Below are 21,994 nucleotides of genomic sequence, written 5' to 3'. Positions count from 1 at the left end.
TGGTCCTTACATCCTAGCTCCTTGTCCTCATATCCCTGCTCCTTGTCCTCATATCCCAGGTCCTTGTCCTCATATCCCAGGTCCTTGTCCTCATATCCCAGCATCCTGTCCTCATATCCCAGCTTCTTGTCCTCATATCCCAGTTCATTCTCTTCATATCCCAGCTTCTTGTCCTCATATCGCAGTTCCTTGTCCTCATATCACAGCTTCTTGTCCTCATATCCTAGCTCTTTGCCCTCATATCCCAGCTCCTTGTAATCATATCCCACCTCCTGGTTCTCATATCTCAGATTCTTGCCCTCATATCCCAGCTCCTTGTCCTCATATCCCTGCTCTTTGTTCTCATATCCCAGCTCCTTGTTCTCATATCCCAGATTCTTGTCCTCAAATCTCAGCTCCTTGTCCTCCTATCCCAGCTTCTTGTCCTCATGTCCCAGCTCCTTGTCCTCATATCCCAGCTTCTTGTCCTCATATTCCAGCTCCTTGTCCTCATATTCCTGCTCCTTGTCCTCATATCCCAGTTCCTTGTCCTTACATCCCAGCCCCTGGTCCTCACATCCTAGCTCCTTGTCCTCATATCCCAGGTCCTTGTCCTCATTTCCTAGCATCCTGTCTTCATATCCCAGCTTGTTGTCCTCATATCCCAGTTCCTTGTCCTCATATCCCAGCTTCTTGTCCTCATATCCCAGTTCCTTGTCCTCATATCCCAGCTCCTTGTCCTCATATCCCAGCTCCTTGTTCTCATATTCCAGCTCCTTGTCCTCATATCCCATCTCCTTGTTCTCATATCCCAGATTCTTGTCCTAATATCCCAGCTTTTTGTCTTCATATTCCTGCTCCTTGTCCTCATATCCCAGCTCCTTGTTCTGATATCCCAGATTCTTGTCCTCATATCCCAGCTCCTTGTCCTCACATCCCAGCTTCTTGTCCTCACATCCCAGCTCCTTGTCCTCATATCCCAGCTCCTTGTCCTCATATCCCAGCTCCTTGTCCTCATATCCCAGCTCCTTGTCCTCATATCCCAGCTCCTTGTCTTCATAGTCCAGCTCCTTTTCCTCATATTCCAGCTCCTTGTCCTCATATCCCAGCTTCTTGTCCTCATATCCTAGCTCCTTGTCCTCATATCCCAGCTCCTTGTTCTCATATCCCAGCTCCTTGTCCTCATATCCCAGTTCCTTGTTCTCATATCCCAGCTCCTTGTCCTCATATCCCAGCTCCTTGTCCTCATATCCCAGCTCCTTGTCTTCATATCCCAGCTCCTTGTCCTCATATCCCAGCTCCTTATCCTGATATCCCAGTTCCTTGTCCTCATATCCCAGCTTCTTGTCCTCATATCCCAGCTTCTTGTCCTCGTATCCCAGTTCCTTGTCCTCATATCCCAGCTTCTTATCCTCATATCACAGCTCCTTGTCCTCGTACCCTAGCTCCTTGTCCTCATATCCCAGCACCTTGTCCTCATATCCCAGCACTCTGTCCTCATATCCCAGCACTCTGTCCTCATATACCAGCTCCTTGTCCTCATATTCCAGCTCCTTGTTCTCATATTCCAGATTCTTGTCCTCATATCCCAGCTCCTTCTCCTCATATCCCTGCTCCTTGTCCTCATATCCCAGCTCATTGTCTTCACATCCCAGCACCATGTCCTCATATCCCAACTCCTTGTCCTCATATCCCAGCTCCTTGTCCTCATATCCCAGCTTCTTGTCCTCATATCCCAGCTCCTGGTCCTTACATCCTAGATCCTTGTCCTAATATCCCATGTCCTTGTCTTCATATACCAGCACCTTGTCCTCATATCCTAGCTTCTTGTCCTCATATCCCAGCTCCTTGTCCTCATATTCCAGCTCCTTGTCCCTATATTCCAGCTCCTTGTCCTCATTTCCAAGTTCCTTGTCCTCACATCCCAGCCCCTGGTCCTCAGATCCTAGCTCCTTGTCCTCATATCCCAGGTCCTTGTCCTCATATCCCAGGTCCTTGTCCTCATACCCCAGCATCCTGTCCTAATATCCCAGCTTCTTGTCCACATATCCCAGTTCCTTGACTCATATCCCATCTTCTTGTCCTCTTATCCCAGTTCCTTTTCCTCATATCCCAGCTCCTTGTCCTCATATCCCAGCTCCTTGTCCTCATATCAAAGCTCCTTTTCCTCATATCCCAGCTGCTTGTTCTCATATCCCAGATTTTTGTCCTCATATCCCAGCTCCTTTTCCTCATATCCCTGTTCCTTGTCCTCATATCCCAGCTCCTTGTTCTCATATCCCAGATTCTTGTCCTCATATCCCAGCTCCTTGTCCTCACATCCCAGCTTCTTGTCCTCACAACCCAGCTCCTTGTCCTCAAATCCCAGCTCCTTGTCCTCATATCCCAGTTCCTTGTTCTCATATCCGAGATTCTTGTCCTCATATCCCAGCTCCTTCTCCTCATATCCCTGCTCCTTGTCCTCATATCCCAGCTCATTGTCTTCACATCCCAGCACCTTGTCCTCATATCCCAGCTCCTTGTCCTCATATCCCAGCTCCTTGTCCTCATATCCCTGCTCATTGTCCTCACATCCCAGCTCCTTGTCCTCATATCCCAGCTCCTTGTCCTCATATCCCAGCTTCTTGTCCTCACATCCCAGCTTCTTGTCCTCACATCCCAGCTCCTTGTCCTCATATCCCAGTTCCTTGTCCTCATATCCCAGCTCCTTGTCCTCATATCCCAGCTCCTTGTCCTCATATCCCAGCTTCTTGTCCTCATATTCCAGCTCCTTGTCCTCATATTCCTGCTCCTTGTCCTCATATCCCAGTTCCTTGTCCTTACATCCCAGCCCCTGGTCCTCACATCCTAGCTCCTTGTCCTCATATCCCAGGTCCTTGTCCTCATTTCCTAGCATCCTGTCTTCATATCCCAGCTTGTTGTCCTCATATCCCAGTTCCTTGTCCTCATATCCCAGCTTCTTGTCCTCATATCCCAGTTCCTTGTCCTCATATCCCAGCTCCTTGTCCTCATATCCCAGCTCCTTGTTCTCATATTCCAGCTCCTTGTCCTCATATCCCATCTCCTTGTTCTCATATCCCAGATTCTTGTCCTAATATCCCAGCTTTTTGTCCTCATATTCCTGCTCCTTGTCCTCATATCCCAGCTCCTTGTTCTGATATCCCAGATTCTTGTCCTCATATCCCAGCTCCTTGTCCTCACATCCCAGCTTCTTGTCCTCACATCCCAGCTCCTTGTCCTCATATCCCAGCTCCTTGTCCTCATATCCCAGCTCCTTGTCCTCATATCCCAGCTCCTTGTCCTCATATCCCAGCTCCTTGTCTTCATAGTCCAGCTCCTTTTCCTCATATTCCAGCTCCTTGTCCTCATATCCCAGCTTCTTGTCCTCATATCCTAGCTCCTTGTCCTCATATCCCAGCTCCTTGTTCTCATATCCCAGCTCCTTGTCCTCATATCCCAGTTCCTTGTTCTCATATCCCAGCTCCTTGTCCTCATATCCCAGCTCCTTGTCCTCATATCCCAGCTCCTTGTCTTCATATCCCAGCTCCTTGTCCTCATATCCCAGCTCCTTATCCTGATATCCCAGTTCCTTGTCCTCATATCCCAGCTTCTTGTCCTCATATCCCAGCTTCTTGTCCTCGTATCCCAGTTCCTTGTCCTCATATCCCAGCTTCTTATCCTCATATCACAGCTCCTTGTCCTCGTACCCTAGCTCCTTGTCCTCATATCCCAGCACCTTGTCCTCATATCCCAGCACTCTGTCCTCATATCCCAGCACTCTGTCCTCATATACCAGCTCCTTGTCCTCATATTCCAGCTCCTTGTTCTCATATTCCAGATTCTTGTCCTCATATCCCAGCTCCTTCTCCTCATATCCCTGCTCCTTGTCCTCATATCCCAGCTCATTGTCTTCACATCCCAGCACCATGTCCTCATATCCCAACTCCTTGTCCTCATATCCCAGCTCCTTGTCCTCAAATCCCAGCTTCTTGTCCTCATATCCCAGCTCCTGGTCCTTACATCCTAGATCCTTGTCCTAATATCCCATGTCCTTGTCTTCATATACCAGCACCTTGTCCTCATATCCTAGCTTCTTGTCCTCATATCCCAGCTCCTTGTCCTCATATTCCAGCTCCTTGTCCCTATATTCCAGCTCCTTGTCCTCATTTCCAAGTTCCTTGTCCTCACATCCCAGCCCCTGGTCCTCAGATCCTAGCTCCTTGTCCTCATATCCCAGGTCCTTGTCCTCATATCCCAGGTCCTTGTCCTCATACCCCAGCATCCTGTCCTAATATCCCAGCTTCTTGTCCACATATCCCAGTTCCTTGACTCATATCCCATCTTCTTGTCCTCTTATCCCAGTTCCTTTTCCTCATATCCCAGCTCCTTGTCCTCATATCCCAGCTCCTTGTCCTCATATCAAAGCTCCTTTTCCTCATATCCCAGCTGCTTGTTCTCATATCCCAGATTTTTGTCCTCATATCCCAGCTCCTTTTCCTCATATCCCTGTTCCTTGTCCTCATATCCCAGCTCCTTGTTCTCATATCCCAGATTCTTGTCCTCATATCCCAGCTCCTTGTCCTCACATCCCAGCTTCAGGTCCTCACAACCCAGCTCCTTGTCCTCAAATCCCAGCTCCTTGTCCTCATATCCCAGTTCCTTGTTCTCATATCCGAGATTCTTGTCCTCATATCCCAGCTCCTTCTCCTCATATCCCTGCTCCTTGTCCTCATATCCCAGCTCATTGTCTTCACATCCCAGCACCTTGTCCTCATATCCCAGGTCCTTGTCCTCATATCCCAGCATCCTGTCCTCATATCCCAGCTTCTTGTTCTCATATCCCAGTTCCTTCTCATATCCCAGCTTCTTGTCCTCATATCGGAGTTCCTTGTCCTCATATCCCAGCTCCTTGTCCTCATATCCCTGCTCCTTGTTCTCATATCCCAGCTCCTTGTTCTCATATCCCAGATTCTTGTCCTCATATCTCAGCTCCTTGTCCTCCTATCCCAGCTTTTTGTCCTCACATCCCAGCTCCTTGTCCGCATATCCCAGCTTCTTGTCCTCAAATCCTAGCTCCTTGTCTTCATATCCCAGCTCCTTGTCCTCATATTCCAGCTCCTTGTCCTCATATCCCAGTTCCTTGTCCTTACATCCCAGCCCCTGGTCTTCACATCCTAGCTCCTTGTCCTCATATCCCAGGTCCTTGTCCTCACATCCCAGGTCCTTGTCCTCATTTCCTAGCATCCTGTCTTCATATCCCAGCTTGTTGTCCTCATATCCCAGTTCCTTGTCCTCATATCCCAGCTTCTTGTCCTCATATCCCAGTTCCTTGTCCTCATATCCCAGCTCCTTGTCCTCATATCCCAGCTCCTTGTCCTCATATCCCAGCTCCTTGTCCTCATATCCCATCTCCTTGTTCTCATATCTCAGATTCTTGTCCTAATATCCCAGCTTCTTGTCCTCATATTCCTGCTCCTTGTCCTCATATCCCAGCTGCTTGTTCTGATATCCCAGATTCTTGTCCTCATATCCCAGCTCCTTGTCCTCACATCCCAGCTTCTTGTCCTCACATCCCAGCTCCTTGTCCTCATATCCCAGCTCCTTGTCCTCATATCCCAGCTCCTTGTCCTCATATCCCAGCTCCTTGTCCTCATATCCCAGCTCCTTGTCTTCATAGTCCAGCTCCTTTTCCTCATATTCCAGCTCCTTTTCCTCATATTCCAGCTCCTTGTCCTCATATCCCAGCTTCTTGTCCTCATATCCTAGCTCCTTGTCCTCATATCCCAGCTCCTTGTCCTCATATCCCAGCTCCTTGTCCTCAAATCCCAGCTCCTTGTCCTCATATCCCAGCTCCTTATCCTGATATCCCAGTTCCTTGTCCTCATATCCCAGCTTCTTGTCCTCATATCCCAGCTTCTTGTCCTCGTATTCCAGTTCCTTGTCCTCATATCCCAGCTTCTTATCCTCATATCACAGCTCCTTGTCCTCGTACCCTAGCTCCTTGTCCTCATATCCCAGCACCTTGTCCTCATATCCCAGCACTCTGTCCTCATATACCAGCTCCTTGTCCTCATATCCCAGCTCCTTGTTCTCATATTCCAGATTCTTGTCCTCATATCCCAGCTCCTTCTCCTCATATCCCTGCTCCTTTTCTTCATATCCCAGCTCATTGTCTTCACATCCCAGTACCTTGTCCTCATATCCCAGCTCCTTGTCCTCATATCCCAGCTCCTTGTCCTCATATCCCAGTTCCTTGTCCTCACATCCCAGCTCCTGGTCCTTACATCCTAGCTCCTTGTCCTCATATCCCTGCTCCTTGTCCTCATATCCCAGGTCCTTGTCCTCATATCCCAGCATCCAGTCCTCATATCCCAGCTTCTTGTCCTCATATCCCAGTTCATTCTCTTCATATCCCAGCTTCTTGTCCTCATATCGCAGTTCCTTGTCCTCATATCACAGCTTCTTGTCCTCATATCCTAGCTCTTTGCCCTCATATCCCAGCTCCTTGTAATCATATCCCACCTCCTGGTTCTCATATCTCAGATTCTTGCCCTCATATCCCAGCTCCTTTTCCTCATATCCCTGCTCTTTGTTCTCATATCCCAGCTCCTTGTTCTCATATCCCAGATTCTTGTCCTCAAATCTCAGCTCCTTGTCCTCCTATCCCAGCTTCTTGTCCTCATGTCCCAGCTCCTTGTCCTCATATCCCAGCTTCTTGTCCTCATATTCCAGCTCCTTGTCCTCATATTCCTGCTCCTTGTCCTCATATCCCAGTTCCTTGTCCTTACATCCCAGCCCCTGGTCCTCATATCCTAGCTCCTTGTCCTCATATCCCAGGTCCTTGTCCTCATATCCCAGGTCCTTGTCCTCATTTCCTAGCATCCTGTCTTCATATCCCAGCTTGTTGTCCTCATATCCCAGTTCCTTGTCCTCATATCCCAGCTTCTTGTCCTCATATCCCAGTTCCTTGTCCTCATATCCCAGCTCCTTGTCCTCATATCCCAGCTCCTTGTTCTCATATCCCAGCTCCTTGTCCTCATATCCCATCTCCTTGTTCTCATATCCCAGATTCTTGTCCTAATATCCCAGCTTTTTGTTCTCATATTCCTGCTCCTTGTCCTCATATCCCAGCTCCTTGTTCTGATATCCCAGATTCTTGTCCTCATATCCCAGCTCCTTGTCCTCACATCCCAGCTTCTTGTCCTCACATCCCAGCTCCTTGTCCTCATATCCCAGCTCCTTGTCCTCATATCCCAGCTCCTTGTCCTCATATCCCAGCTCCTTGTCCTCATATCCCAGCTCCTTGTCTTCATAGTCCAGCTCCTTTTCCTCATATTCCAGCTCCTTGTCCTCATATCCCAGCTTCTTGTCCTCATATCCTAGCTCCTTGTCCTCATATCCCAGCTCCTTGTTCTCATATCCCAGCTCCTTGTCCTCATATCCCAGTTCCTTGTTCTCATATCCCAGCTCCTTGTCCTCATATCCCAGCTCCTTGTCCTCATATCCCAGCTCCTTGTCTTCATATCCCAGCTCCTTGTCCTCATATCCCAGCTCCTTATCCTGATATCCCAGTTCCTTGTCCTCATATCCCAGCTTCTTGTCCTCATATCCCAGCTTCTTGTCCTCGTATCCCAGTTCCTTGTCCTCATATCCCAGCGTCTTATCCTCATATCACAGCTCCTTGTCCTCGTACCCTAGCTCCTTGTCCTCATATCCCAGCACCTTGTCCTCATATCCCAGCACTCTGTCCTCATATACCAGCTCCTTGTCCTCATATCCCAGCTCCTTGTTCTCATATTCCAGATTCTTGTCCTCATATCCCAGCTCCTTCTCCTCATATCCCTGCTCCTTGTCCTCATATCCCAGCTCATTGTCTTCACATCCCAGCACCATGTCCTCATATTCCAACTCCTTGTCCTCACATCCCAGCTCCTTGTCCTCATATCCCAGCTTCTTGTCCTCATATCCCAGCTCCTGGTCCTTACATCCTAGATCCTTGTCCTAATATCCCATGTCCTTGTCTTCATATACCAGCACCTTGTCCTCATATCCTAGCTTCTTGTCCTCATATCCCAGCTCCTTGCCCTCATATTCCAGCTCCTTGTCCCTATATTCCAGCTCCTTGTCCTCATTTCCCAGTTCCTTGTCCTCACATCCCAGCCCCTGGTCCTCAGATCCTAGCTCCTTGTCCTCATATCCCAGGTCCTTGTCCTCATATCCCAGGTCCTTGTCCTCATACCCCAGCATCCTGTCCTAATATCCCAGCTTCTTGTCCACATATCCCAGTTCCTTGACTCATATCCCAGCTTCTTGTCCTCTTATCCCAGTTCCTTTTCCTCATATCCCAGCTCCTTGTCCTCATATCCCAGCTCCTTGTCCTCATATCAAAGCTCCTTTTCCTCATATCCCAGCTGCTTGTTCTCATATCCCAGATTTTTGTCCTCATATCCCAGCTCCTTTTCCTCATATCCCTGTTCCTTGTCCTCATATCCCAGCTCCTTGTTCTCATATCCCAGATTCTTGTCCTCATATCCCAGCTCCTTGTCCTCACATCCCAGCTTCTTGTCCTCACAACCCAGCTCCTTGTCCTCAAATCCCAGCTCCTTGTCCTCATATCCCAGTTCCTTGTTCTCATATCCCAGATTCTTGTCCTCATATCCCAGCTCCTTCTCCTCATATCCCTGCTCCTTGTCCTCATATCCCAGCTCATTGTCTTCACATCCCAGCACCTTGTCCTCATATCCCAGCTCCTTGTCCTCATATCCCAGCTCCTTGTCCTCATATCCCTGCTCATTGTCCTCACATCCCAGCTCCTTGTCCTCATATCCCGGTTCCTTGTCCTCACATCCCAGCTCCTGGTCCTTACTTCCTAGCTCCTTGTCCTCGTATCCCTGCTCCTTGTCCTCATATCCCAGGTCCTTGTCCTCATATCCCAGCATCCTGTCCTCATATCCCAGCTTCTTGTTCTCATATCCCAGTTCCTTCTCATATCCCAGCTTCTTGTCCTCATATCGGAGTTCCTTGTCCTCATATCCCAGCTCCTTGTCCTCATATCCCTGCTCCTTGTTCTCATATCCCAGCTCCTTGTTCTCATATCCCAGATTCTTGTCCTCATATCTCAGCTCCTTGTCCTCCTATCCCAGCTTTTTGTCCTCACATCCCAGCTCCTTGTCCGCATATCCCAGCTTCTTGTCCTCATATCCTAGCTCCTTGTCTTCATATCCCAGCTCCTTGTCCTCATATTCCAGCTCCTTGTCCTCATATCCCAGTTCCTTGTCCTTACATCCCAGCCCCTGGTCTTCACATCCTTGCTCCTTGTCCTCATATCCCAGGTCCTTGTCCTCACATCCCAGGTCCTTGTCCTCATTTCCTAGCATCCTGTCTTCATATCCCAGCTTGTTGTCCTCATATCCCAGTTCCTTGTCCTCATATCCCAGCTTCTTGTGCTCATATCCCAGTTCCTTGTCCTCATATCCCAGCTCCTTGTCCTCATATCCCAGCTCCTTGTCCTCATATCCCAGCTCCTTGTCCTCATATCCCATCTCCTTGTTCTCATATCTCAGATTCTTGTCCTAATATCCCAGCTTCTTGTCCTCATATTCCTGCTCCTTGTCCTCATATCCCAGCTCCTTGTTCTGATATCCCAGATTCTTGTCCTCATATCCCAGCTCCTTGTCCTCACATCCCAGCTTCTTGTCCTCACATCCCAGCTCCTTGTCCTCATATCCCAGCTCCTTGTCCTCATATCCCAGCTCCTTGTCCTCATATCCCAGCTCCTTGTCCTCATATCCCAGCTCCTTGTCTTCATAGTCCAGCTCCTTTTCCTCATATTCCAGCTCCTTTTCCTCATATTCCAGCTCCTTGTCCTCATATCCCAGCTTCTTGTCCTCATATCCTAGCTCCTTGTCCTCATATCCCAGCTCCTTGTTCTCATATCCCAGCTCCTTGTCCTTATATCCCAGTTCCTTGTTCTCATATCCCAGCTCCTTGTCCTCATATCCCAGCTCCTTGTCCTCAAATCCCAGCTCCTTGTCCTCATATCCCAGCTCCTTATCCTGATATCCCAGTTCCTTGTCCTCATATCCCAGCTTCTTGTCCTCATATCCCAGCTTCTTGTCCTCGTATTCCAGTTCCTTGTCCTCATATCCCAGCTTCTTATCCTCATATCACAGCTCCTTGTCCTCGTACCCTAGCTCCTTGTCCTCATATCCCAGCACCTTGTCCTCATATCCCAGCACTCTGTCCTCATATACCAGCTCCTTGTCCTCATATCCCAGCTCCTTGTTCTCATATTCCAGATTCTTGTCCTCATATCCCAGCTCCTTCTCCTCATATCCCTGCTCCTTGTCCTCATATCCCAGCTCATTGTCTTCACATCCCAGCACCATGTCCTCATATCCCAACTCCTTGTCCTCACATCCCAGCTCCTTGTCCTCATATCCCAGCTTCTTGTCCTCATATCCCAGCTCCTGGTCCTTACATCCTAGATCCTTGTCCTAATATCCCATGTCCTTGTCTTCATATACCAGCACCTTGTCCTCATATCCTAGTTCCTTGTCCTCATATCCCAGCTCCTTGTCCTAATATTCCAGCTCCTTGTCCCTATATTCCAGCTCCTTGTCCTCATTTCCCAGTTCCTTGTCCTCACATCCCAGCCCCTGGTCCTCAGATCCTAGCTCCTTGTCCTCATATCCCAGGTCCTTGTCCTCATATCCCAGGTCCTTGTCCTCATACCCCAGCATCCTGTCCTAATATCCCAGCTTCTTGTCCACATATCCCAGTTCCTTGACTCATATCCCAGCTTCTTGTCCTCTTATCCCAGTTCATTGTCCTCATATCCCAGCTCCTTGTCCTCATATCCCAGCTCCTTGTCCTCATATCAAAGCTCCTTTTCCTCATATCCCAGCTGCTTGTTCTCATATCCCAGATTCTTGTCCTCATATCCCAGCTCCTTTTCCTCATATCCCTGTTCCTTGTCCTCATATCCCAGCTCCTTGTTCTCATATCCCAGATTCTTGTCCTCATATCCCAGCTCCTTGTCCTCACATCCCAGCTTCTTGTCCTCACAACCCAGCTCCTTGTCCTCAAATCCCAGCTCCTTGTCCTCATATCCCAGTTCCTTGTTCTCATATCCCAGATTCTTGTCCTCATATCCCAGCTCCTTCTCCTCATATCCCTGCTCCTTGTCCTCATATCCCAGCTCATTGTCTTCACATCCCAGCACCTTGTCCTCATATCCCAGCTCCTTGTCCTCATATCCTAGCTCCTTGTCCTCATATCCCAGCTCATTGTCCTCACATCCCAGCTCCTTGTCCTCATATCCCGGTTCCTTGTCCTCACATCCCAGCTCCTGGTCCTTACTTCCTAGCTCCTTGTCCTCATATCCCTGCTTCTTGTCCTCATATCCCAGCTCCTGGTCCTTACATCCTAGATCCTTGTCCTAATATCCCATGTCCTTGTCTTCATATACCAGCACCTTGTCCTCATATCCTAGCTCCTTGTCCTCATATCCCAGCTCCTTGTCCTCATATTCCAGCTCCTTGTCCCTATATTCCAGCTCCTTGTCCCCATTTCCCAGTTCCTTGTCCTCACATCCCAGCCCCTGGTCCTCAGATCCTAGCTCCTTGTCCTCATATCCCAGGTCCTTGTCCTCATATCCCAGGTCCTTGTCCTCATACCCCAGCATCCTGTCCTAATATCCCAGCTTCTTGTCCACATATCCCAGTTCCTTGACTCATATCCCAGCTTCTTGTCCTCTTATCCCAGTTCCTTGTCCTCATATCCCAGCTCCTTGTCCTCATATCCCAGCTCCTTGTCCTCATATCAAAGCTCCTTTTCCTCATATCCCAGCTGCTTGTTCTCATATCCCAGATTCTTGTCCTCATATCCCAGCTCCTTTTCCTCATATCCCTGTTCCTTGTCCTCATATCCCAGCTCCTTGTTCTCATATCCCTGATTCTTGTCCTCATATCCCAGCTCCTTGTCCTCACATCCCAGCTTCTTGTCCTCACAACCCAGCTCCTTGTCCTCAAATCCCAGCTCCTTGTCCTCATATCCCAGTTCCTTGTTCTCATATCCCAGATTCTTGTCCTCATATCCCAGCTTCTTCTCCTCATATCCCTGCTCCTTGTCCTCATATCCCAGCTCATTGTCTTCACATCCCAGCACCTTGTCCTCATATCCCAGCTCCTTGTCCTCATATCCCAGCTCCTTGTCCTCATATCCCAGCTCATTGTCCTCACATCCCAGCTCCTTGTCCTCATATCCCGGTTCCTTGTCCTCACATCCCAGCAACTGGTCCTTACTTCCTAGCTCCTTGTCCTCATATCCCTGCTCCTTGTCCTCATATCCCAGGTCCTTGTCCTCATATCCCAGCATCCTGTCCTCATATCCCAGCTTCTTGTTCTCATATCCCAGTTCCTTCTCATATCCCAGCTTCTTGTCCTCATATCGGAGTTCCTTGTCCTCATATCCCAGCTCCTTGTCCTCATATCCCTGCTCCTTGTTCTCATATCCCAGCTCCTTGTTCTCATATCCCAGATTCTTGTCCTCATATCTCAGCTCCTTGTCCTCCAATCCCAGCTTTTTGTCCTCACATCCCAGCTCCTTGTCCGCATATCCCAGCTTCTTGTCCTCATATCCTAGCTCCTTGTCTTCATATCCCAGCTCCTTGTCCTCATATTCCAGCTCCTTGTCCTCATATCCCAGTTCCTTGTCCCTATATCCCAGTCCCTGGTCCTCACATCCTAGCTCCTTGTCCTCATATCCCAGGTCCTTGTCCTCATATCCCAGGTCCTTGTCCTCATATCCCAGCATCCTGTCCTAATATCCCAGCTCCTTGTCCTCATGTCCCAGCTCCTTGTCCTCATATCCCAGTTCCTTGTCCTCACATCCCAGCTCCTGGTCCTCATATCCTAGCTCCTTGTCTTCATATCCATGCTCCTTGTCCTCATATTCCAGCTCCTTGTCCTCATATTCCAGCTCCTTGTCCTCATATCCCAGTTCCTTGTCCTTACATCCCAGCCCCTGGTCCTCACATCCTAGCTCCTTGTCCTCATATCCCAGGTCCTTGTCCTCATATCCCAGGTCCTTATCCTCATATCAAAGCTTCTTGTCCTCATATCCTAGCTTCTTGTACTCATATCCCTGTTCCTTGTCCTCATATCCTTGTTCCTTGTCCTCATATCCCAGCTTCTTGTCCTCATATCCCAGTTCCTTGTCCTCATATCCCAGCTCCTTGTCCTCATATCCCAGCTACTTGTCCTTATATCCCAGCTCCTTGTCCTCATATCCCATCTCCTTGTTCTCATATCCCAGATTCTTGTCCTCATATCCCAGCTCCTTGTCCTCATATTCCTGCTCCTTGTCCTCACATCCCAGCTCCTTGTTCTCATATCCCAGATTCTTGTCCTCATATCTCAGCTCCTTATCCTCACATTCCAGCTTCTTGTCCTCACATCCCAGATTCTTGTCCTTACATCCCAGCTCCTTGTCCTCACATCTCAGCTTCTTATCCTCACGTCCCAGCTCCTTGTCCTCATATCCCAGCTCCTTGTCCTCATATTCCAGCTCCTTGTCCTCATATTCCAGCTCCTTGTCCTCATATCCCAGCTTCTTGTCCTCATATCCTATCTCCTTGTCCTCATATCCCAGCTCTTTGTCCTCATATCCCAGCTCCTTGTCCTCATATCCCAGCTCCTTGTTCTCATATCTCAGATTCTTTTCCTCATATCCCAGCTCCTTGTCCTCATATCCCTGCTCCTTGTTCTCATATCCCAGCTCCTTGTTCTCATATCCCAGATTCTTGTCCTCATATCCCAGCTCCTTGTCCTCCTATCCCAGGTTTTTGTCCTCACATCCCAGCTCCTTGTCTTCATATACCAGCTCCTTTTCCTCATATCCTAGCTCCTTGTCCTCATATCCCAGCTTCTTGTCCTCATATCCCAGGTTCTTGTCCTCATTTCCCTGTTCCTTGTCCTCATATCCCAGCTTCTTGTCCTCATATCCCAGTTCCTTGTCCTCATATCCCAACTCCTTGTGCTCATATCCCAGCTCCTTGTCCTCATATCCCAGCTCCTTGTCCTCATATCCCATCTCCTTGTTCTCATATCCCAGATTCTTGTCCTTACATCCCAGCTCCTTATCCTCATATTCCTGCTCCTTGTCCTCATATCCCAGCGCCTTGTTCTCATATCCCAGATTCTTTTCCTCATATCCCAGCTCCTTGTCCTCACATCCCAGCTTCTTGTCCTCACATCCCAGCTCCTTGTCCTCATATCCCAGCTCCTTGTCCTCATATCCCAGCTCCTTTTCTCATATCCCAGCTCCTTGTCCTCATATCCCAGCTCCTTGTTCTCATATCCCAGCTCCTTGTCCTCATAGTCCAGCTCCTTGTCCTCATATCCCAGCTCCTTGTCCTCATATCCCTGCTCCTTGTCCTCATATTCCAGCTCCTTGTCCTCATATCCCAGCTCCTTGTCTTCATATCCCAGCTCCTTGTCCTCATATCCCAGCACCTTGTCCTCATATCCCAGCTCCTTGGCCTCATATCCCAGCTCCTTGTCCTCATATCAAAGCTCCTTGTCCTCATATCCCAGCTCCTTGTCCTCATATTCCAGCTCCTTGTCCTCATATCCCAGCTCCTTGTCTTCATATCCCAGAACCTTGTCCTCATATCCCAGCTCCTTGTCCTCATATCCCAGCTCCTTGTCCTCATATCCCAGCTCCTTGCCCTCATATCCCAGCTCCTTGTCCTCATATCCCAGCTCCTTGTCCTTATATCCCAGAACCTTGTCCTCATATCCCAGCTCCTTGTCCTCATATCCCATCTCCTTGTTCTCATATCCCAGATTCTTGTCCTTACATCCCAGCTCCTTGTCCTCATATTCCTGCTCCTTGTCCTCATATCCCAGCTCCTTGTTCTCATATCCCAGATTCTGTTCCTTATATCCCAGCTCCTTGTCCTCACATCCCAGCTTCTTGTCCTCACATCCCAGCTCCTTGTCCTCATATCCCAGCTCCTTGTCCTCATATCCCAGCTCCTTTTCTCATATCCCAGCTCCTTGTCCTCATATCCCAGCTCCTTGTTCTCATATTCCAGCTCCTTGTCCTCATATCCCAGCTCCTTGTCCTCATATCCCAGCTCCTTTTCTCATATCCCAGCTCCTTGTCCTCATATCCCAGCTCCTTGTTCTCATATCCCAGCTCCTTGTCCTCATATCCCGCTCCTTGGCCTCATATTCCAGCTCATTGTCCTCATATCCTAGCTCCTTGTCCTCTTATCCCAGCTCCTTGTCCTCATATTCCAGCTCCTTTTCCCCATATCCCATCTTCTTGTCCTCATATCCTAGCTCTTTGTCCTCATATCCCAGCTCTTTGTTCTCATATCCCAGCTCATTGTCCTCATATCCCAGGTCCTTGTTCTCATATCCCAGCTCCTTGTCCTCATATCCCAGCTGCTTGTCCTCATATCCCAGCTCCTTGTCCTCATATTCCAGCTCCTTGTCCTCATATCCCAGCTCCTTGTCTTCATATCCCAGCTCCTTGTCCTCATATCCCAGCTCCTTGTCCTCATATCCCAGCTCCTTGTCCTCATATCCCAGCTCCTTGTCCTCATATTCCAGCTCCTTGTCCTCATATCCCAGCTCCTTGTCATCATATCCCAGCTCCTTGTCCTCATATCCCAGCTCCTTGTCCTCATATCCTAGCTCCTTGTCCTCATATCCCAGCTCCTTGTCCTCATATCCCAGCTCCTTGTCCTCATATCCCAGCTCCTTGTCCTCATATCGCAGCTCCTTGTCCTCATATCCCAGCTCCTTGTCCTCATATCCCCGCTCCTTGTCCTCATATCCCAGCTCCTTGTCCTCATATCCCAGCTCCTTGTCCTCATATCCCAGCTTCTTGTCCTCATATCCCAGCTCCTTGTCCTCATATCCCAGCCATGTTCGATGGGCTCTAACCTATGGTGCTGAACCTAAATTGATCAATAATATTATTATTAATACAAGTATTTGATCTCATAAAAAACATTGTTAACAAGGTCATTCTGGTCTAACGACCCCGAATACGCCATCACTATGGTGAAGAGTGTGAGGAGATGGGTAATTATGAGGAGAAATGGGGAATGGAGAATAGGTAATTCTCATTACTCAGGAGAATGAGTAATTTATGAGGAAAAAGTGGTTTATCAAAATGACTATTCAGCATTTGTAAAAGGGTATGAGGGCAGGATAGGAGCTTGGATATGAGGGCAGGACAGGAGCTGGGGAATTAAGACAGGATAGGAACTGGGGTATGAGGGCAGGGCTAGGAGCTAGGGTATGAGGGGAGGATAGGAGCAGGGGTATGAGGGCAGGATAGGAGCTGAGGGTATGAGGGCAGGTTAGGAGCTGGGGAATGAAGGAAGGATAGGAACTGGGGTATGAGGGCAAGATAGGAGCTGGGGAATGAAGGCAGGATAGGAACTGGGGTAAGATGCAGAATAGGTGCTGTGGTATGAGGGCAGGAAAAGAGCTAGGGTATGAGGGAAGGATAGAGGGTATGGGGGCTGGATAGGAGGTGAGAGTATAAGGGCAGGATAGGAGCTGGGTTATGAGGGCAGGATAGAACAGTGGTATGAGGGCAGGATAGGAGCTGAGGATATGAGGGCAGGTTAGGAGCTGGGGTATGAGGACAGGATAGGTGCTGGGGTAAAAGGGTAGGTTAGGAGCTGGGGTATGAGGACAGGATAGGTGCTGGGGTAAAAGGGCAGGATAGGATCTGTGGTATGAGGGCAGGATAGAAGCAGTGGTATGAGGGCAGGATAGGAGCTGAGGATATGAGGGCAGGTTAGGTGCTGGGGTAAAAGGGCAGGTTAGGAGCTGGGGTATGAGGACAGGATAGGTGCTGGGGTAAAAGGGCAGGATAGGATCTGTGGTATGAGGGCAGGATAGGAGCTGTGGTATGAGGGCAGGATTGGAGCTGGGGTAAGATGCAGAATAGGTGCTGTGGTATGAGGGCAGGATAGGTGCAGGGGTGTGATGACAGGATAGAAGCTGGGGTATGAGTGCAGGATAGGACCTGGGGTATAAGGGCAGGATAGGAGCTGGGGTATGAGGGCAGGATAGGAGCTGGGGAATATGGGCTGGATAGGAGCTTGGATATGAGGGCAGGATAGGAGCTGGGGAACGAGGGTAGGATAGGAACTGAGGGTATGAGGGCAAGATAGGAGCTTGGATATGAGGGCAGGATAGGTGCTGGAGTATGAGGGCAGAATAGGAGCTGGGGTATGAGGGAAGGATAGGAGCTGGGGTATGAGGGCAGGATAGGTGCTGGGGTATGAGGGCAGGATAGGAGCTGGGGAACGAGGGTAGGATAGGAACTGAGGGTATGAGGGCAGGATAGGAGCTTGGATATGAGGGCAGGATAGGTGCTGGAGTATGAGGGCAGGATAGGAGCTGGGGTATGAGGGAACGATAGGAGCTGGGTTATGAGGGCAGGATAGCAGCTGGGGTATGAGGGCAGGATAGGAGCTGGTATTTTTTTTTTTTTTTTTAACCTGGGGGATATGCTGGGATATGAGGGCAGGATAGGAGCTGGGATATGAGGGCAGGATAGGAGCTGGTGTATGAGAGCAGGATAGGACCTAAGGTATGAGGGCAGGATAGGAGCTGGGATATAAGGGCAGGACATGAACTGGGGAATGAAGTCAGGATAGGAGCTTGGGTATGAGGCAGGATAGGAGCTGGAGTATGAGGACTGGATAGGAGTTGGGCATGAGGGTAGGAGAGGAGCTGGGGTATGAGGACAGGATAAGAGCCGGGGTATGAGGGCAGGATAGGGGCTGGGGTATGAGGGCAGGATAGGATCTGTGGTATGAGAGCAGGATAGGACCTGGGGTATGAGGGCAGGATAGGGGCTGGGGTATAAGGGCAGGATAGGAGTTTTGGTATATGGGCAGGATAGGAGCTTGTGTATAAGGGCAGGATAGGGGCTGGGGTATGAGGGCAGGATAGAAGCTGGGGTATGAGGGCAGGATAGGAACTGGGGTATGAGTGCAGGATAGGAACTGGGGTATGAGGGCAGGATAGAAACTGGGGTATGAGAGCAGGATAGGAACTTTGTTATATGGGCAGGATAGGAGCTTTGTTATATGGTCAGGATAGGAGCTGAGGTATGAGGGCAGGATAGGGGCTGGGGTATGAGGGCAGGATTGGAGCTGGGGTATGAGGGCAGGATAGGGACTGGGGTATGAGGGCAGGATAGGTGCTGGTGTATGAGGGCAGGATAGAAGCTGTGGTATAAGACCTGACCCACTGCATGGATAGGAGCCATGGATAGAGAGGATAGAACTTCAACCCTATGATACTGAAGCCAGTCGCTCTACCAACCAGGCCAGAAAGATTAGAAAAACAGTGTGTTTCTCCTCACAGGATATGTGCGGCGCTGCTATGTTTAGCGGACTACTAGAGTGTTTCTCCTCACAGGTTATGTGCGGCGCTGCTATGTTTAGCGGACTAACAGTTTCTCCTCACAGGATATGTGCGGCGCTGCTATGTTTAGCGGACTACCAGAGTGTTTCTCCTCACAGGATATGTGCGGCGCTGCTATGTTTAGCGGACTACCAGAGTGTTTCTCCTCACAGGTTATGTGCGGCGCTGCTATGTTTAGCGGACTACCAGAGTGTTTCTCCTCACAGGATATGTGCGGCGCTGCTATGTTTAGCGGACTACCAGAGTGTTTCTCCTCACAGGTTATGTGCGGCGCTGCTATGTTTAGCGGACTACCAGAGTGTTTCTCCTTACAGGTTATGTGCGGCGCTGCTATGTTTAGCGGACTACCAGAGTGTTTCTCCTTACAGGTTATGTGCGGCGCTGCTATGTTTAGCGGACTAACAGTTTCTCCTCACAGGATATGTGCGGCGCTGCTATGTTTAGCGGACTACCAGAGTGTTTCTCCTCACAGGTTATGTGCGGCGCTGCTATGTTTAGCGGACTAACAGAGTGTTTCTCCTCACAGGATATGTGCGGCGCTGCTATGTTTAGCGGACTAACAGAGTGTTTTCCTTACAGGTTATCTCCGGCGCTGCTATGTTTAGCGCGAGTATGGGCGGCGCCCACCACGCCGGCCTGCTGGGTGGCGAGTGTGGGCGATACTCTCACACCTGTGTGGGCGTGGGTGTGGGCGTAGCGGCGCTTCTGGTGCTCTTCCCAGCGGCTGTAGCTGTCACTTTGGCTTCCTCCAGCCTCTCCTCTACGGCGCCGCTCCTTCAGCTGTATCCAGGGGCGTCTCTGCTGGGCATGCGGGCGGTGGTGGGCGTGGGCGCGGTGGTGGGGCTGTGGGCGGGGGTTTTGGGCGGGCTTTTGACCGGATCCCGCCTGGCCCACAGGCTGGCCTGCGACGGGCTGGCCCCCAGGTGTCTTGGCTACGTGTCTCGACACACAAGGACGCCCTGGCTTGCCGCGCTCCTCTGCGGCGCCGCAGCTGTGGTTATTGCCGCAGTTTGCTCGTCGTGGGTGCTGCTGCGGGCCGCAGGTGCAGGGAGCGTGGGTGCGGGCGTGGCAGGGGCTGCGGCTGTCTTGGCCCGCAGGTATCGGCCAGACTCTCCCCCTGCTTCTTGCGACACGCCGCCTGCGGCTCTCTCCCGCAGTAGCAGCCTCGCCGCATGCGACGATATGGAGCCCCGTCACGTCACCGTAGAGTGGGCGGGAGGCTCTTGGGCCTCAGCTATCTCCGAGCCGCCCACGCCGCCCACGTGGGCGTCCTGGCGGACCGCAAGGTTCCTATTGGCCACCTTCATAGTCAACTGCGTCGCGGGCGTGGGCGTGGTTCGGGGCTCTAGGGAACTGGATATAGGCGTGTGGGCGTGGGCGGGCGTGGGGCTCTGCGCCTGCGGGTGTGTTGTGTGTTGTGTGGGGTTGTGGCTACAACCGCGTCATCCACCGCTCACAACCACCACCACAACCACGCCTATCCTGCCGCTCCTAGCCATCCTAGCCAATATCCTGCTGCTCCTGCACCTGCCGCTGCTAGCCCTAGGCCTAGCCTGCGGCGTGTGGGCGGCTGCGGCTGCGGCTTGGCTCCTCAAGGGACGGACCGCAAGCATGGAGGCGGTTCTATGCCGCGCCCTTCTTACCCACAGCGGTCATCACTCCCCTGCAGACCTGTTGTAATAACCCCCACAACCTCACCCTTACAGTACTGGGCAGTATTGACCTCTCCTGTCCCGTAGGGGTCAACACTCCCCTGCAGACCTGTTGTAATAACCCCCACAACCTCACCCTTACAGTACTGGGCAGTATTGACCTCTCCTGTCCCGTTGGGGTCATCACTCCCCTGCTGACCTGTTGTAATAACCCCCACAACCTCACCCTTACAGTGCTGGGCAGTATTGACCTCTCCTGTCCCGTAGGGGTCATCACTCCCCTGCTGACCTGTTGTAATAACCCCCACAACCTCACCCTTACAGTGCTGGGCAGTATTGACCTCTCCTGTCCCGTAGGGGTCATCACTCCCCTGCTGACCTGTTGTAATAACCCCACAACCTCACCCTTACAGTGCTGGGCAGTATTGACCTCTCCTGTCCCGTAGGGGTCAACACTCCCCTGCTGACCTGTTGTAATAACCCCCACAACCTCACCCTTACAGTGCTGGGCAGTATTGACCTCTCCTGTCCCGTAGGGGTCATCACTCCCCTGCTGACCTGTGGTAATAACCCTTCACGACCTCATCCTTACAGTGCTGCGTTGTAATGACCTCTCATGACCCCGTAGGGGGTCACAAATCCACGGAATAATCTGAGGTAACTATTCTGGACAATATTCGCAGGATGACATGTTGTTATGACCGTTCCTGATCTCCAATGGGCACCAATCCCTGGTTGACCAAAGGTATTGACCTTCCCTGAACTATAGTGGTCACTATCCACTCGTTACAGTAGTGACCACTAACCATTCACAGGTCAACAATGGTCACTATTCATCCAGGGACAAAGGACTCATCAATACTTTACATATCCACTAAAAAATCACTACATCTGTCATCAATAATATTGACTTAGGGGTCAATACTTCACACTCTGAGGTTAATATAAGTATAAACAATCCCCCGTAGTGGCTCGGGGCTCTCAGAAATTGTTTAAGAAACGTAAACAAGACAATCTTGCTTGTCGAAAGATGTAGATGTTTCGTAAGAGGTGATGACCCTTGACCTGGGAAGTACATATCGCCTTAACATATCTGGTGTACATATGTGAGTGATTGTTTTGATAACCAGAGTCGTTAGGTCACTTCAATGTGGTTGTTAGTGATTGTATGTATGTGTGTAGGGCTTAGTCTTGGAGGGCATTAATACAGAGAGTACTAATGTATACTGTTGTATATTTACACATACAATACATACTGGTGCATACTTATACATACAATTATAAGTGTAATGTATTCATTGTATTGAGTGAACTTAGGCTGGCCTCTTGAGTCAATACTCTCCATAGGCCTATCTTCTGTACAGTTATCATGTAATAAATTGTTACTTGAATCAACAGTGTTTCTTTAACCAGCCAATTAGCTCTTGGCTCAAGAAAACTCTGTTTAGGGGGGGGGGATATATATGAAATCTTATTAAAATCGGTGATTTTTAGGTAAAAAAATATATATAAAATTTTACTAAAATCTCGGATTTTTACTTAAAAAAAATATATAATCTTACTAAAGTCAGTGATTTTTAGTTAAATATTTTTTTTATAAAATCTTAATAAAATTGGCGATTTTTAGGTAAAAAAAATATATAAAATCTTACTAAAATCGGTGATTTTTAGGTAAAAAAAATATATATATCAAATATTATTAAAATATGTGATTTGTAGGCAGAAAAAAATATAAAATCTTCTTGAAATCAGTGATTTTTAGGAAAAAAAAAATATTTAGGCATATTTTTACCATTAAAATTCATATTAAAATTTACAAAGATGTGGATGTTACCAAAAATGTATTTTTACTTCATGTAAAAAAAATACAATTGCATTGTAATTTTATTATTA

At 49.4% G+C, this 21,994-nt stretch overlaps 1 protein-coding gene across 1 annotated transcript in view; it reads left to right on the top strand.

Annotated features, from left to right (window-relative positions):
• The window catches only part of LOC123752559 (high affinity cationic amino acid transporter 1-like), a 200,765-nt gene extending 179,273 nt beyond the window's left edge, over positions 1 to 21,492 (top strand). The window contains exon 5 of the mRNA XM_069312534.1: positions 19,029 to 21,492. Coding sequence (XP_069168635.1) covers positions 19,029 to 20,129 — 1,101 coding nt within the window. The 3' untranslated portion in view covers positions 20,130 to 21,492. The remainder of the gene's footprint in view (positions 1 to 19,028) is intronic.
• The last annotated feature ends 502 nt before the right edge of the window (positions 21,493 to 21,994 follow it).

The sequence above is a fragment of the Procambarus clarkii genome, chromosome 72, assembly GCF_040958095.1.
Source record: "Procambarus clarkii isolate CNS0578487 chromosome 72, FALCON_Pclarkii_2.0, whole genome shotgun sequence".
NCBI classification, from domain to species: domain Eukaryota; kingdom Metazoa; phylum Arthropoda; class Malacostraca; order Decapoda; family Cambaridae; genus Procambarus; species Procambarus clarkii.
This window is presented reverse-complemented; position numbering and strand designations above follow the sequence as displayed.